Here is a 17,107-nt window from a genome sequence, read left to right as displayed (position 1 = left end):
ATCCACCTGTACATATTTGTAACTAAGTCTGCCTTCAGGAATCCAACTGTGAACTAATGTGAGTAAACTTCTTTTATTGACTTTGAATAAGATTGTGGCGCCTTTATTCTTTTAAGAGGGATTCAAGGGAACTTACCAGGAATGTGCAATTCAATCTGAGACAGACTGAATTGTATAATAGTGAGAGGCTCACATGAGCCTGCAACCGGCTCTCTGCTGTGCATGTAAAAAGGGGGATGTGACTCTGCTACATAAAGGAACTTGCTAGTGCAAGTAAGGAAGGATTTTAATAAACAATATATCCTCTCCTGCCACCCTGAACATTCCCACACAGATCGAGGTGCTTGCTTGATAATGTATATATTGCTTGCTGTTTGGAATAAAATCTGTAATCTTCTTACTCACTTGTGTTTGTACTGCTTCTGAATCTAATTTTTAAAGGACCATCTTGCATTTGGCAAGACAGCCTGCAAGCAGGACCTGAACACAGCAGCCTTCCCCCTCCACTTGCAATTCCCAGCAACTGACATTCAGGGGCATAGTGAAGTCGAGGCATAACACAGCCATTGCTGAGCCTTACCCTCCATGAATTTGCCTAATCCTGGGTGACACAGATAGGGGCCCATTTGATTCCTAATATCTTGTGTTCACCGTGAAAAGTTTTAGGCCCCACTGAAATGTAGTTACAGAGGTATCACTTGATTTTCTGTAAAGAGTTACTTTTTCTCCTTAGGAGTGAATGGCAAAGTGCTAAACTTAGGACAGTGGGAGTCCACTCCTTGCAAGGTATTTTTGTGTGCAAGGGAGCGCAAAGGCTCCTTGCCATAACCAAGCCTGTCATGCACAATGTCCAGCATAATGATAGGCATTTTCCTAATTTGTAGTAATTTCCAATGTACAGTATTTGTAACCTTATAATCCAGAAAAAAGAGGATCTGCTACTTCCTATTTCTAGCCCGATTTTAAATTTCAATCCTAGGCAGCCACTTTAATCATGTTGTCAGTGGAATATATAATGGACTTATTTACAAAGCGAATCTTACAGGCTTCAGAACTCAGACAGGTGAGAGCGTAACACATGACTTATATATATATAAAAGTGTACTTCAGCAATCAAGGGACTTTTAACTCCATCAGCAGTTTGACTGTGCACCTGCTAATGGGAAAATGAAACAATATCCCACCAACGGAAAAACAATCTATTGTGTGTGGGGTGTGAGTAGGGACTGACTTACAGCTGCAGTGGTTGAATAATAGTAGCAAGGAAAGATTAAACAGTGTCACCTTTGGGAAGTGCTGTTTATAAAGGATCATTCTTACTCTAAAAACATCTCGGCTCAGATTATGAAATTCAAAATTGGATTTACTACCTCGGCATCCCATCCCCCTGGGATGATAAATGTTCTAATAGTTTCACATGGTTTTGTGGTTCAGTGCTAAAAGCAAACACACACACATACAGAAATACGATATGGTGTACAAATTCTTCCTGAACTGTACCGTCTTGTGGGCTCCTCCAGAATGGTGCCCCCAGCAAAGCTCTACAGACACAACTAGGCAATAATTCCACCTATTGAAAAGTTGCTTTCTTCTTCTTCTTTTTTTAACTACAGTACTAGTAACTGGCTGGTGTGCTTCCAGCAGCCACTGAAGGCAAGTTTAGCAAATTGCCAGTGGCCTCAGCGGGAAACTGTGCTGGAAAGGTTTCAAGCACCAGGAAGTGACATTGAAGGTTGAGGTAGGGAAAACCTATGTCAGCTCCATGCGAGCAACAAATGCCCACACTAGGGCCAATCCTTCTCCTCACCCCTGCCTCCTGGTGCTTAAATGAAAAGGAGGCAACTCTGCCTCCTCTTTCAGTTGCCACAGAGTGACTTGCAAGCCGGTTCCCTTGGTGGAGTCTCTCACTGGCTTTGACTGTGCTACTTTAATACACGATATTCATTAACTCTCTTAACATCAAATGAAACCATGAAGTGTTAATACTGTTTCCCTGTTTCCCTTTCTTTTAAAAAATCTTTATGGTCTCAGTGATGTGCTAGTGAAGTTAAGAGCTCTACAGGAGATTAACATCGCTGCGAAAGCCACCTTAAGGGTTGCAGCTGCACAGGTGGAGAGGAAGAAAAATACGATTCTTTTAACTACGCAAAAGTATTTCAAAAGGGGAAAAGATCAGCCGCAGAGTGGAATTATTACTTTTAATGGATGGTGCTCCATCGCCAGGATTTCCTTTAACCCGAGAGCACTGAATCAGTTTAGCACCACCAACATAAAAATCAAACTCTACCCGTAGGGACAAGGTCACCTAACTGTACAGGACTGAGTTACTTGTCATTAATGCTGCATTATTTGTGAGATGGAGAAGGCAGTGGAATTGCTCTGTCTTATTGTGAAAGCTGACTGACTTTTACCCTTGCCAGGTGGGCAGACAAGAGAAGATGCGGGAGGCTGAGAAATTCCCAGCCTGGGAAATTACTGAGATGAAAAAAAACGATGGATGAAAAATGTCTGAAAGCAAAATTCTATGCTCTCAGATAAAAGGGGCTGTTTGGGAGAGGAGGGGACAAAGGAGTAAGCAATGTGAGAACTGAGCGCAGTCCCCAAAAGAGAATATATTGTCCCGGAAAGGAAATTATAAAAGTTATCCTAGCATAAATGTTGAATGAATCAAGGAATCTGGAGTAAGGAAAAAGTAAATGGAAAATAAAACAGTGGGCTAGATTCAACTAAATAATTGCACAATGAGTCCCAGGGAGGGGCATTCTGTGGCTTTATGTCAGAGAGCTTATTGGACAATGCGTTAGAACACTTCCTTAAGCTGATCTTAATTAGAATGATTCCTTCTGTCTGCCTAGGAAGCACTTGACTTTTAAATATGAAGGCAATTGATATGGCTGCAACAAAGCAAAAACCTCTCACAAAAATCCCATGCATCCCCACTGGGATGAATCCTGACATCAATAGGGTATACAGGTAAATTTGCATTTGAATCATGTTGCCCTGATTCTTCAAAATGTGGAAAGTCTGCACTAAGAATCTCAATGGATCAGATGCATTTGATCTTATAAACTGCAGATTTATATGCCATTTTCTAAGCTTCAGCAAATCTTTATGAACACAGAGCTTTTTCCTGATAAAAAATAGTACCTATGATGCTCAAATGGCATCAAATTCACCTGGGCCTGCTCCGTATAAAAAATTATATGAACGAACGAACACACACACACACACACACACACACAGGGTTTGGATCCACAAGTGATGAAAATAAACTTCTGCTCACGGCCACCTGCATTCCATTAATTCTCTATCATCCCATGTCATTCCAGCAGTCTTAAATTTGGATTGGGGGTGTGTGCATGCAGGGAGATGTGAGGAGGAGAGTGGGGAAGCTTGGCTGATGACTGGAGGTCTGCTAACACTTCACTGGAATACACGCACACACAGAGAGAGACTTTATTTCCAGCAGACTACTGGGGAGGTGAATTTATAAATGCAACGTTAAGAACGTATGTCTTTTAGAAACTTACGGTGACCTTTTTACACACTCAAACTGCACATGGTGTTAAACACGTAATTAGCAATCCCATTGTGTGCAATTTGAAATATCAGGGGAAGTCAGGGTGGGGTTCCCTCAGGATCACAGCATGTAACAAAGGCAGGTTTAATTTTTCCCTCCCTAGGAGCAATCTCTATGAAACTTGCCTCCCCATGCAACAATTAATGTTAGCCAATGGAAGTCCCAACCCATCTACTGTATGAGTACAGGGTGGGGTTGGGGGCAAATTTCATGGTAATTACAGGTGAGGTGGGAAGGATTAAACCAGGCTTCATCAAACTCGGCCCTCCAGATGTTTTGGGACTACAATTCCCATCATCCCTAACCACTGGTCCTGTTAGCTAGGGATCATGGGAGTTGTAGTCCGAAAACATCTGGAGGGCCGAGTTTGCCTATGCCTGGATTAAACCTTAAATTTATACCATGCACAACAGCTTCTCTCATTTTAGCTTACCTTTAACAGAGTAGGAAACATATGCGAAGTGGCGCTTAGGCACAGCACAAATAAATAATTGTAGCAATTACCAATGCACGTTGGCTGAATTCCACTCCAACTGCCATCTGCTTGGCATATTCTCCTTGAAGATCCTATTAGTATCAAAGGTGGTCTGCACTGAAAAGATACTTCAGATCTGTAGGTGAAACTTTTGCCATTGAGTCGCCCCTCGGCTGGTGTACCAGGCTCTCCACAAAAGACAGCTATTACAGAAAAAGGGAACATGTTCAATAAAAGGCTTTTAAACCATTGTATAGCATATGCACAGTGAAGTTTTTTTTTTGGTGTGTGTGTGTGTGTGTGTGTGTGTGTGTGAATACGAGTTAGCAGGCACCGCACTGCTTAAGTCAATTTTTGAATGCTAATTTATTGCTCTCATCATAGAATCATAGAGTTGGAAGGGACCACAAGGGCCATCCAGTCCAATCCCCTGCCAAGCAGGAGGCACCATCAAAGCATTCCTGACAGATGGCTGTCAAGCCTCTGCTTAAAGACCTCCAAAGAAGGAGACTCCACCACACTCCTTGGCAGCAAATTCCACTGTTGAACAGCTCTTACTGTCAGGAAGTTATTCCTAATGTTTAGGTGGAATCTTCTTTCTTATAGCTTGAATCTATTGCTCCGTGTTCGCTTCTCTGGAGCAGCAGAAAAAAACCTTTCACCCTCTTCTATATGACATCCTTTTATATATTTGAACATGGCTATCATATCACCCCTTAACCTTCTCTTCTCCAGGCTAAACATACCCAGCTCCCTAAGCCGTTCCTCATAAGGCATTGTTTCCAGGCCTTTGACCATTTTGGTTGCCCTCCTCTGGACACGTTCCAGCTTGTCAATATCCTTCTTGAACTGTGGTGCCCAGAACTGGACACAGTATTCCAGGTGAGGTCTGACCAGAGCGGAATACAGTGGTACTATTACTTCCCTTGATCTAGATGCTATATTCCTATTGAGGCAGCCCAGAATTACATTGTCTTTTTTAGCTGCTGCATCACACTGTTGACTCATGTCAAGTTTGTGGTCTACCAAGACTCCTAGATCCTTTTCACATGTACTGCTCTTAAGCCAGGTGTCACCCATCCTGTATTTGTGCCTTTCATTTTTTTTGCCCAAGTGTAGTACTTTACATTTCTCCCTGTGAAAATTCATCTTGTTTGCTTTGGCCCAGTTGTCTAATCTGTTAAGGTCATTTTGAAGTGTGATCCTTCTCCTCCGGGGTATTAGCCACCCCTCCCAATTTGGTGTCATCTGCAAACTTGCTCAGGATGCCCTCAAGCCCATCATCCAAGTCATCGATAAAGATGTTGAATAAGACTGGGCCCAAGATAGAACCCTGTGGCACCCCACTGGTCACTACTCTCCAGGATGAAGAGGAGCCATTGATGAGCACCCTTTGGGTTCGGTCAGTCAGCCAGTTACAAAACCACTGAATGGTAGCATTGTCATTTGTTTGCAAGTATTGAATGTCCTGGTGTGTCATTAAACACCCCACAAAAGTAATATTAACTGAGATGCCTAATTTACAGATGTGGTACTTAGTGTTGAGAGGACAGTATTGAGAAAGGGCTCCGGCTCCCTCGGCCTGAAAGCGAGATAAGCGCCGCTACCCCATAGTCACCTTTGACTGGACTTAACTGTCCAGGGGTCCTTTACCTTTACCTAGTAAGGAGCACAGAGCCTAAGAAGGGGGAGATTTGCTGGGGAACAGGAACAATGAGAAGGGTGCCAGTTGCATATAATGCGTGCATACAGAATACATGAAGCTATTCCTGTGGGAGGACATTTCATGGGGCATATTATGGAATATGAAACTACAAGTGAGCTGGTACTTTTGTCCCTTCTAATTTTGTAACTGAATTATACTCAAACTACCCTTCTTCTTCATCTAAGTATGCTTCTGCAATAAGCTTTTTCCTCATAAGAATGTGAAACGGAATAAAGAAAAGTCAAGAAGAGTTGGCTAAGTGAGGAGTATCAAATTACCCCAGATCAATGATAAGGCCTTTCCTTGGCTACTTGTCCTCCTCCTCTAAATTATCAATTTTTTTGCCACTGGGTAGTTTCATGCAACTTTTTTTTTTTTTTAAAAAAAATCATGTTCAAATGTTTGGTTTCTCAGTCTATGCAGGCTTGATATTGTCTGAAGGGGCACGAGGTCACCACCTAGTTGGAAGCTAAGCAGGTCTGGGTCTAATCAGTGCTTCAATGGATGACCGTCTGCATACCAGGAATATGCCACCTTGGTTCCATGACAGAAGAAAAGTGTATTATAAAAGGAAGGAAGGAAGGAAGGAAGGAAGGAAGGAAGGAAGGAAGGAAGGAAGGAAGGAAGGGTCTTCTTGGTTCTGTGTTTCCCAGAGTATCTTTTCAGAACATGGACCAATATGTGTTCAGAAGCTCTTGTTTTTTTAAGGGGCCATATCTGTGTTATTTGCTCATGTTCTATGCACTTTAAGAATGTGCTAAAATTTCATTGCTCAAGGACTACCTCCAAGCCTAATCACATTTAAAGCAATAGTCAAGGGTTATACGTCTGCAAACACAATTCCAAACTAGCTATTAAGTCATAATTAATGAAACAACAATAAGACAGCAAATGGATGCTCTATCAAGAAATGTTTTGATTTGCCATGGGTGATAAGCACTTAGGAGATTCAGAATTTTTAAAAAAGAAAAGCTATGAGCAATGCTGTCACAGGCAAAAATTGCACTCCCACCATTTTCAATATTACATTATTTATTGTGGCATTTCAGAAGCACAAGTATTGCTTGTATTTCCAGTGCCTGGTTGTTGTGCAAAGCAGCATGGGTGCTGCCACCCTACAGCTAATCTTGATCCCCCATGCAACAATATGTTGTTGTCGTCATCGTCGTCGTCATGAACAACAATTTATTTATACTCTGTTCATTTGGCTGTGTTTCCCCCCAGCCCAGAACATTCAGTTTCTGATCCTACATGACAGCATCTCACAGTTCTCCCAAACATGACTATTGCACCATGATTTTTATTTTTGATCTTATCAACAATTTAATCTTAGTAAACTTACGCAGGCACTGTGGGATCTCTCCCCTCCACTCTCCTCGCCCTTCACATGACAGGATAGCAGAATTGGAAAGGTGATACCCATCAGCACAACTGTAACTTAGACTTGATCCCCAGTGGAAATCAGAGCCTTCCACTTTCCCATACACCACCTGGGGTGGTGGTCCACATGTGATAGCTAAAGGAAACAAAAAAGAATAAAGATTTTTAAGGGGGGGAATGTAAAAACTGAACAAGATAACTTTATAAGCCTTTGTCAACATGGTGCCACCCAGATGTTTTGGTCTACAACTTTATTCTATCTTTTTTTCTGAGAAAGGTTAAGCTGAGAAACTGTGGCTTGAATTTTTGTGAGCTAATTAAAACCCCAAACCTTTGCAGATGGGTTTAGTCTGGTTCCAGGTACCATCTTTTGTACAGCGTATGGTGGATGCACCAACAGGTTCCATTAGGTACCCTGGGTTGCATTGATAGGTGACCGTCTTATTAAAGGTGAAATCACTTCCAAAATGGATGCCATTTGACAATTCACCTGGATCTCCACAACTGATCACTAGGGTTAGAACACAAAGGGGAAACATGTTTTATTTTAAAATATACAAATAAAACAACTGTATCTTGCATATGTGCACATGCAGAAAAAGATAAAACAACCGACATTACCTATGGATCTGTATGCAAGTTTATGTTTAAATTCAGGAAGCCCTTGGTGAACCTCAATGTGACTCCTAAACCAACAAAGTTTTAAAAATGCATTTTTTCTGTGTATGTCTACAGCAAAGTGGAGGCATGTGCTCCTGAAGTGCAAATATAATCAGGGGCTTCTAACAGTGCATCAATGGCTTCTACAACACGTAGAAGGAATGTTACTGGATTAGAAGATGTTCTGATCCTCAAAAACGAGTTGTGCTCACAAACCGAAGAAGCCCCCTGTTGCCCAAATCTATGTAAATGTTGCACAAACACACCTGTACAAATTCTAAGTCACATTTCCTGCATTATTATACATTTTGGGAGTTCTACTGCATGTATTTTTCTGATTTACTCTGTAGGTAACACACACACACACACCCAAATTACACAGGCATACACTGTAAATCCTAAATCTGGATTGTTTCCAGGACAGACTGAAATAAAACAGAAAGGATAATTTTATAAAACTGCTGTTCCTCAGATTATAAAACTGCTGTTCCTCAGAAGCCACGTTGCTTAATGATAAAAGACTAAACAGTGCCAACAAAGAATATTTTTTGATTTGTATGTGATTTAAGCATTCACAGATATATACTGTATTGAGTCAAAAAGGTAATTCACTCAATTTACTTTCATGTATGTTGTTGCAAAAATGTTACAGGTAGGACCAAGAAAATTTCTTTGCAGGTGTGCTTGCAGAAAAATAAGCCTTACAGCACAATCATATTATGCATGTTTACTTGGGAGTATGTCCCAGAATGTCAGCATAGTTTACTCACTGCAAATATAAGGGTGAGGTAACCTATGGTTGCGAAGTTAAACAAACTTGCTTGGGAGTAAGCCTCAATCTCAATGGGATTTTCTTTCGGACATACATACTTAGGAGCAGGCTCCATATGTGGTGATGAAAGAGTATAATTTACTGTTCCCTCCTTTTTTGTTGTTGTTAAAGAAAACACTTTTCTTCCTTCTACAAGGATAGCACATCAATTTTCAGCCTTTAAGCATATTGTTAACAGGGTATAACATCCCAACCTGTGCAGTCTGGGGCAGAGCCAGTCCATGTCCCGTTGGCTGTACAGTGTCGCGTAGTTAGTCCTGAAGTCTTGTAACCTTCCCAACAGGCATAGATGACTGAGCTAGAAAATGAAATTCCGTCATTGAAGACTATCTTGCCATTGGCTGGTGTCCCAGGATTGCCACAAGATACAGCTGTCAAAAGTGGGGAAGACAGGGAAAGCAAAATAAAGTAAATTTGATTTCTCCTTTAAACTGACGCAGGACAAACCCTGGGAAACCAAAGCTTTTCAATTGTTTAGTTTGTGGTGAAGTTATCAAAATATGCATGCCCTATATTGGGCTCATATTACCGTTCTACTTCATTATTGACAGAAGGTAACAATATATCCCTTTTGCATACATTAGGAAAAACGGGGCACAAAAAGAGAGGGGGAGAAATAATTGAAGGTGGCAGGTAGTCAAAGCACTGGGATGTTTGTTCATAGACATCTCCTCTTTTTAAAGATGTAGTCTTAAATATGCATTGAGAGAACTTGCACCAATTTGCCCCCAGAAATGGCTATGGTGATTTTAGTGTTCACCTGCTAAGTTTTTGCCTGGGCAAAACTGAATTCTCCATTAAAGGGGGAATTCACTTTCCTTGCAGTATTCCTTAAGGTTATCTGTTTCAGTTAGACAGCAGCTTGCCTTTCACACAGTCTCACTCCTAATATAATTTGCTCATAAAGGTTACAGCTCCAGCCTATGGTATTGAAAACAGGCTCGAGTACAGTTCTCTGCAAATGGTTTTGCTGTGAGGGAAGGAAAGCGAAGATTCGTTCTGTTTCTTGCGATTACAGTTGCCTAAACCTGAGTCATGTCAGGTAAGACTGAGCCAAAAAGGGGCCCCAACTAAGGTCCTTGAGTGGGATTTTTGATAATTCAGCTTTTCTGTTAAGAGCTTGAGGGTTCAGAAGATTAACTCAGTCTCCAGGTGGATATTAGACTGGAGGAACCACATTGGTAGCAACAACAATAAAGATATCTGTGTAAGGTAAGAAACCCCTCTTTTGGTGCAAATTGCACATGTATGTGCATGCAGTCACAAATACAATTTGAACAAATAGGTCACTATCAGTTTAGTCCCAGTTCAGGCATTTAACTGAACTGGCATTTTTCACATCATTCTCCAATCAGATTTTTTTAATTAAAAAAAATTACTTCCTAATATGAATGAAAAACAAAAGATGGGAAAAACCCAACCCACACTAGCTACAGTGTACAGCCAGAGACTTTTCTATGTTCTCTTTCAAATTAGTTCATAGGATGCTCAAAATGCACTTTGTAGTAACTCATAGAAAAATGCCCACAGAAACACTGGTATTTAAATGCACAACATCAATTCTATATATGAAAGAACGGTGAAACGTTCTGCTGGCAAAAAACAAGCTGTAAGCTGTGGGGAGATGGATTACTGGCTAGAAAGGAGAACAGGTGCTTATAATAAATTAAAATAGGAGAGGTTCATAATCACTTGTGTATGTGACCTGTGTGTGTACTGAGGGTTTTTTTTGGCAAGGATAAGAAAGGTGAATGAAGGACAAAATGTGAATCCAGATCAAAACTTGCCTACAGTTCTTATTCTCAACTTATGATACGTGCAGGCCTTCTTGGATTCTGATTTACTTTCCCAAGGCAAATGCCTTCCCCACATTGTGTGTGAGCTTAGACAAGACAATAAACTTTTCATTAAACCACGGGTGAGTAATTGGCAGCCTGTAGCCACATCCAGCTTGGAACAACGTCTTTTAAGATTTTGTGAAACTATTGGTTGTGTTTTCTTTCTTCTAGCCCTAATGGGTGGTTAAGAGAATGTGGTAGACTTCTTTCCATCAGAAAGTTTCCATCAGATTCACATTATAGCAAACCTACGTTCTGCTATAAGTATGATCAACTTAGAGGTAAACAGTTTCAAATCCACAGCAACCATGATGATTTAGCAGACCACCATACTTCCATTATTTTGTTTGACTTCCATACTTTTTTAAGATCATTGCACATTTTGCTACAATATTGTTTATATATTATTGTATTAAAGGTACAATAATATATAAACAATATCTACTTGCACTGGTATGTTTTTGAACTGCTAGGTTGGCAGGAGCTGGGACAGAGCAATGGGAGCTCATTCCGTCATGGGGATTCAAACCGCCGACCTTCTGATCGGCAAGCCCAAGAGGCTCAATGGTTTAGACCACAGCACCACCTGTGTCTTGTATTAACAGGTGTGGGACTCATAAAGGAGAGTGGTAAACCTGATCATTTTTATTAAGAACCAAGATTGAAATTAAGCAAGTAGTTAAATGTACTTTCAAGCACAAACAATAGCTCCAAGAACACCAAGTATCATATTTATGGATTATACGGTTGCAATTGCATGAGTTGAATCTGATACTGACCTTCACATACTGGCTGCAAGCCAGACCATGATCCGTTAAGGAGGCATGTTCTTTCTGGGGAACCTCTCAGCTGATAACCCATTTCGCAGGAGAAACGTAGCAGGCTTTTTATCTTGAACTCATCCCCAAGTCTGGACCCATGGGATGGCACTCCAGGATCATCACAATATCCTGGGTTGTTTCCTGTAAATGCAAAGTATCAAAAGGGTCATTATCAGGATCTTTCAAGGCGTCAGGACAGTTTAGTGTCAATCGGCTAATGACCAGCCAGACATTAAGCTCTATTTCAAATTCTGTGTGTGTTTTGAGGTGTGCCCCGAAGGCACGTTACAAAACACAAGGCATCAAACAAATATTCTTGCTCAAGAGCCACAATAGGCCAAGTCTACCTACCAAATACAGGTTTGATCAACAGAGACTTAACAATAATTTAAGTTAACATAGGTCTATGTCACAATGAATATAATCAGAGAACAGCTGAAAATTCCATGTCAGAACTCTTCTCCTCAAGATGCAGGGTTAGGAAGAAGGTGTGCCTGCCCAGAACCTTTCTCCTGTGTAGGAAAAGTGCATGTAGAATGTGTTTCTGCTTTTGTTTAAAAGCCAGACTAATTATATGCACAAATATTATACATATAATACTAGACAAGAGTGAAGCCCCATCTGGTACCATATTTCTGCAGTATCATTTTATAAATATTTGTATGCAGTTATATGCACTGCTGTGCTGATTATGTTAGGAAACCCGAGTGTCTATAATAATAATAATGCATATAATATATGAGAATTGCTTAAAAAAAAAAACTAGCAGAGCTGGTAAACATACAATCCACAAATTGCTGAGATCATCTTCTCTCCTCATTCTTATGGCTTCATGAAGATCCCAACTGAACTGAAGAAAAATCATGCCCAACAGCAGCACGAAGGATACAAACATTAGTGATATGTCTGTACAGTGGTACCTCGTGTTACGTACTTAATCCATTCCAGAGGTCCATTTGTAACAGGAAACCGCTCGCAACATGAGGCACGCTTTCTATAATGGTGCCTCCCACTGCTGCCAGAACGCGACTTCCGTTCGCACCCTGGTTACTACCAGGTTAGCAGAGCGCATAACCTGCAGCATTCGTAAGGGGGGTGGTACGTAACACGAGGTACCACTGTATACAAAAAGCGTACTTCACTTGATCTTCCAAAATCAGGGAGTATCCTTGGCATTTAGAGGCACTCCTAGTTACTGGCTACTGAGCCATATAACACACTCTAAATGGATGCTGGGTTAAGGGAGAAACTTTGCAGACAACATGTATCCCTACAGACCATAGATGGACTCAGCAACAGATCGTCTTTCAGATATAAAAAGGTGTTAAAAGAAATCACTGTTATAATGGGAGTGAACGGCTAACCAAAGAGCATAAAATCTGACTTATTAAACTTCACTTGCATTAAAATCTGCTGCAAGGGAATAGTTTTAATAATTTCAGCTACAAGGTCACATTAAGTCAGTGCTTTCCAAGGTACCTGAGCAGTGAGGGAGAGTTCCACTCCAGCGGCTGTTTTCTTGGCATGCTCTAGTAGAGTTTCCTATGAGAGTTCGACTTCCTGTACAAGAGTAGCGAACTATAGATCCATACGTAAATTTGTCCCCTGACAGAATTGCATTGGTTGGGACTCCAGGGTGTCCACAAGAAATTGCTACAGTGCAGAAAAACAGGATTAGCATTTATAGCTGTTCTTGTAAAGGTTTATAAATATAACATTACAATTCTGCACAATAAACATGCAATTGTATGAATGAATCATTTCTGTTTGTCTCTCTTGCTGCCCTTTTCATCTGTTCTTCACAAACCTTGGAGTGCAGGAAACAAATTAATAGAGAAGCAGATTTGAACTGTGATGAAACAGATCTGCTACAGGTAGGCATGATATAATTTTACAATTCTTCTTACCTGGGCCAAAATGACGTTCACAAAACCATTTTAGCAAATTAAAATCTTAACTAAGCAAACTATATCAAGTCCTATATAAATCTGGATCTTTAAAAACAAGTAAACAAAAATACATAGTTTAAATTTGAGCTTGGGTAGGTTCTCAACCAGAGCTCTGGGTTTGAGAAGGAAAATTGCATGGAAAAAAACATCAGCTGTGTTGGCCTTCTGTTTCTGGTAATGGCTGGTATACTATTGCCCACGACAGAAGATACCTTGTTAAGTAAATTCTCCCGAGTGCAGGACAAAATTCAGCATACCGACATTGTGAAATCAATTATTTACATGCACTTCAATGATAACCGATGCTTCCTGGCCTTCTGGTGAAAAAAACAAAGTAAAAATTCAGTTTGCTGGATACTTACGCAAACATTTGGGCAGTGATCTGTCCCAAAAACCATTAGCTTTACAAGTCAGAGCAGACGATCCAAGAAGATAAAATCCTTTCTTGCAGTGGTACACCACAATGATTCCATATTTGAAAGACTCTGGGAAATTCTGCTGCCCATGGCGAACGGCATTTTCCACGAAGCCTGGATCCGAACAGTTCACCACTGAAATACAAGGTTTTTCACTACTGAATGGAAAAATTCATAGGAAAATATTCATGGCATGCAATGTACAATTCAGTGCTACTGAAAGCACAATACCACAGCCATTAATTAATGCCAAATACATTTGATTCGACATTTTGCTGGTAGATGGGTTTCCATAGCAAATCACTAAAGCTTTACATAATTGGAAATATGCAAAGAAATATACGATTTCCGTTAACTTGATGACTGTGGTGTTTCTATTTAGCACAAAGAGTGTCATGTGCATTAAAACAGCAGAGAAGTGGTATGGTCCCTTACATTTTAGCACAGAGAAAGCTGTGGTCAAAGTAAAGGTTTAAGACCCACAAATAGTAGTGGTGGTGAGTGACAGACTAAAAGAGGAGAAAGGCTAAAACATCAATGGTGTATTTGTTTAGAATCAGGCAACCCCAACCTTCGGCCCTCCAGATGTTTTGGACTACAATTCCCATCATACATTACCACTGGTCCTGTTAGCTAGGGATCATGGGAGTTGTAGGCCAAAACAACTGCAGGGCCACAGGTTGGGGATGCCTGGTTTAGATAAACAATGGTGAGGTTGGATGAAGTTGCAAATGATGTGAAGGGAGAGATGAGGGAAGCAGTAAGAAGCAGAGATAGGATTGCTGGGAGCACATGGACAAACTCATAGCTAACAGGGCAGGAAGAGGAAATAAAGCCACACACTGAGAATCAGGAAGGTATTGAAGTATCAGCGACACAAGAATTAGGCACACTCAAGCTCCACTGATTTCAGTGAGATGCAAGTCTACACCAGCAGTGCTTCGGATTTAGTACACCTGTGTGCGGATTGGGCTACCTCACCTGGAAAGGAGGGTAAAAATGTACATAAAATGTGCATACATTTTGTGCGATATGCAAAATAGTACTCTATTTTGTGAGTGGGGAGGAAGGCCCCAAAATAAACCAGGGACTGTACACAATAATATATCTATTAGACAGAGTGTCAAAAGGTGAATTTCCTCCCCATGAATATATTTTCATGCTAGAAAAGGATGCTTAAAGGCACAAGAGATTTGCTTTCTTCCAATGCCCAACTCAAACCATTAAGAAAACCTCAAGCTGTAGGAGTTGTGAACCTGTTCATTCAAGGACCAGAAGCTTACAGCAGCAACTAAAAAACAGTATGTTTCGGTCCTCTCTGTAATCAGTTAGAGCAGGGGTTCCCAACAAAATTTTCTTGAGGACCCCTCATCGAGCCGCTATTGTGACAAGGACCCCCATTAATTCCTAATCCTAAAATTAAAAAGTGAGAGCCAAATTAAGAGTCTTTTTATATTTTATATTTATACGTTTTTTACACTTACAACAGAGTACTCCATCAGTATACAGTTAGTTTTAATTTTCAGTTCTTAATGAGATGAGTTAAATCTGTCCTTTGAGTCCATTATTTCTGAAATATTAGGTTCCAAACTTGAAACTTTCACTCTGAAATCCGACCGCATGTTGAGCCGATATTTGTTTTTCATGAAACACATGGAAGAAAATGCTTGCTTTGTTTACAAACACTACTGTTTTGCAAAGAGGCAGCGCGCGCCAGGGAGGAGGGAGGGGAATGGAGAAGACGGGGTACCTGCGCAGTAGCGCACAAATGAAGCCGACGCGCGCAAAGCATCTTGGGGAGGTGAGCGTTAGTAGAATGTGCACGCCGCCTCTTTGCAAAACAGACTCTGCGCTAGACTCTGCTCATGCAGGAAGCGGCCAAAACAAAAAATCTGTTATCATACGAAATATATTTAATATATTTTTTATTCTAATAGCATCTTGCGGACCCCTCTGGCATAGCTCGCGGACCCCTGGGGGTCCGCGGACCACCTGTTGGGAACCACTGAGTTAGAGCAAGCATTCAGTTGTTTGGTTCCCCCCCACCCCAAATAACAGCTACCTAGACACTACCTGTTTACTTTGCCACTGAGCTGAAATTCTGCAGAACATAAAAGGTGGAATCCTCAACAACTGTCAGCTAACGTGTAAAGAGGAAGGTGAAATCCTTTGTTTATTCGGTTACTCGTCTTTAGAAAAGAGGATTAAAATCCTGGAAACACTGTCTATATAGATCATGGCACTGACAAACAAAGCAGAAAGGTGGTTTATGGCTTGATATTTCTCTCCATTTCCCCCCCTCTCTCTAGAGAAGGTCCAAGTCTTTTAACACTTGACCTCTTTAGTCAGCAAATCAACACTGCTCTAGAGCTGTACTCACAAACTGCTTATGGCTTGGCATACACACACATATAACTTCCCCAGTGAACTACCAGCTTCACCTTTTTGTAGCTATGACTTGGTTTTTGGCTCATATTCATCTGGTAATTGTATCCCTACACCAGGGGAAACTCTCATAACATTAGTGACTGTCAGGATGCAATATGTAAACTTTTTCAACTGACTTGTCTTTACTTAAGTTGTTAAATGAGAAAGAAGCCTGCCCAACTACAGTGGTACCTCGGTTTAAGAACAGTCCATTTTAAGAACGATTCGGTTTACAAACTCCGCAAAACCGGAAATAGTGTCCCGGTTTGAGAACTTTACCTCGGTATAAGAACAGAATCCAAACGGTGGCTCATTAGGGAAAGTGCGCCTCAGTTTAAGAATGGCTTTGGTTTAAGAACGGACTTCCGGAACGGATTAAGTTCGTAAACTACGGTACCACTGTAAATGGTTTTTGCTCTGCGTTTTATTTCACTCTCCAACTTTTTATTGTCGTAACTGCAGATTGCAATGATATTGACCTGCCAATTAAAGAAGCCTGGCTCTGGCTTTGTGGGTGATTCCTACTCATACATAGAAGTAGTTTTGGGGAACTGGGGAACTTTCACATTCATCCCAAGGATACCTTGCCAACCCTGCCCTGCACCTAAATTGAGTGAGGGGCAATAATCGGGAGAGAAGATACTCTTACAACAGTCTGAAATATACCTTTAATTCGAAGGGACAAAGCCCTTTTCTTTACATATACATATATATATTTAAGGCTACCAGGGGGAAAAGAATGAATGAATTGCGGCCTCAATTTAAGCTGCTTCAAATATAGAGCTGTACTAGCTGATTTCCCTGATTGCCCTTCACCCAAGGGACCCAGTTGTAAATCAAGGCAAGAGAGGAGATTGCTTTCTCTCAATGACAGCTGCCAAGAGTTACATAGGAAATAAATGCAGGCATTCTGAATTTAGTCTGTTGAGAAATAAAGAAAGAAGGACGTTTAAATCTGCCCTGTTGACACTCGAACCTCATTTGGCATGGATTCAAACCCTCGATGCCAAAGTCAAATATTATT

The 17,107-nt window shown here is 40.9% G+C and overlaps 1 protein-coding gene across 1 annotated transcript in view; it reads right to left on the bottom strand.

Annotated features, from left to right (window-relative positions):
- Positions 1-17,107, bottom strand: part of CSMD1 (CUB and Sushi multiple domains 1) — a 915,553-nt gene that overhangs the window by 29,135 nt on the left and 869,311 nt on the right. Inside the window, exons 55-61 of the mRNA XM_035109950.2 lie at positions 13,603-13,791; positions 12,771-12,944; positions 11,250-11,432; positions 8,827-9,003; positions 7,472-7,651; positions 7,103-7,276; positions 4,085-4,258 (exon numbers count right to left, since the gene is read on the bottom strand). Coding sequence (XP_034965841.2) covers positions 4,085-4,258; positions 7,103-7,276; positions 7,472-7,651; positions 8,827-9,003; positions 11,250-11,432; positions 12,771-12,944; positions 13,603-13,791 — 1,251 coding nt within the window. The remainder of the gene's footprint in view (positions 1-4,084; positions 4,259-7,102; positions 7,277-7,471; positions 7,652-8,826; positions 9,004-11,249; positions 11,433-12,770; positions 12,945-13,602; positions 13,792-17,107) is intronic.

Source organism: Zootoca vivipara, chromosome 3 (assembly GCF_963506605.1).
Source record: "Zootoca vivipara chromosome 3, rZooViv1.1, whole genome shotgun sequence".
Taxonomy (NCBI): domain Eukaryota; kingdom Metazoa; phylum Chordata; class Lepidosauria; order Squamata; family Lacertidae; genus Zootoca; species Zootoca vivipara.
This window is presented reverse-complemented; position numbering and strand designations above follow the sequence as displayed.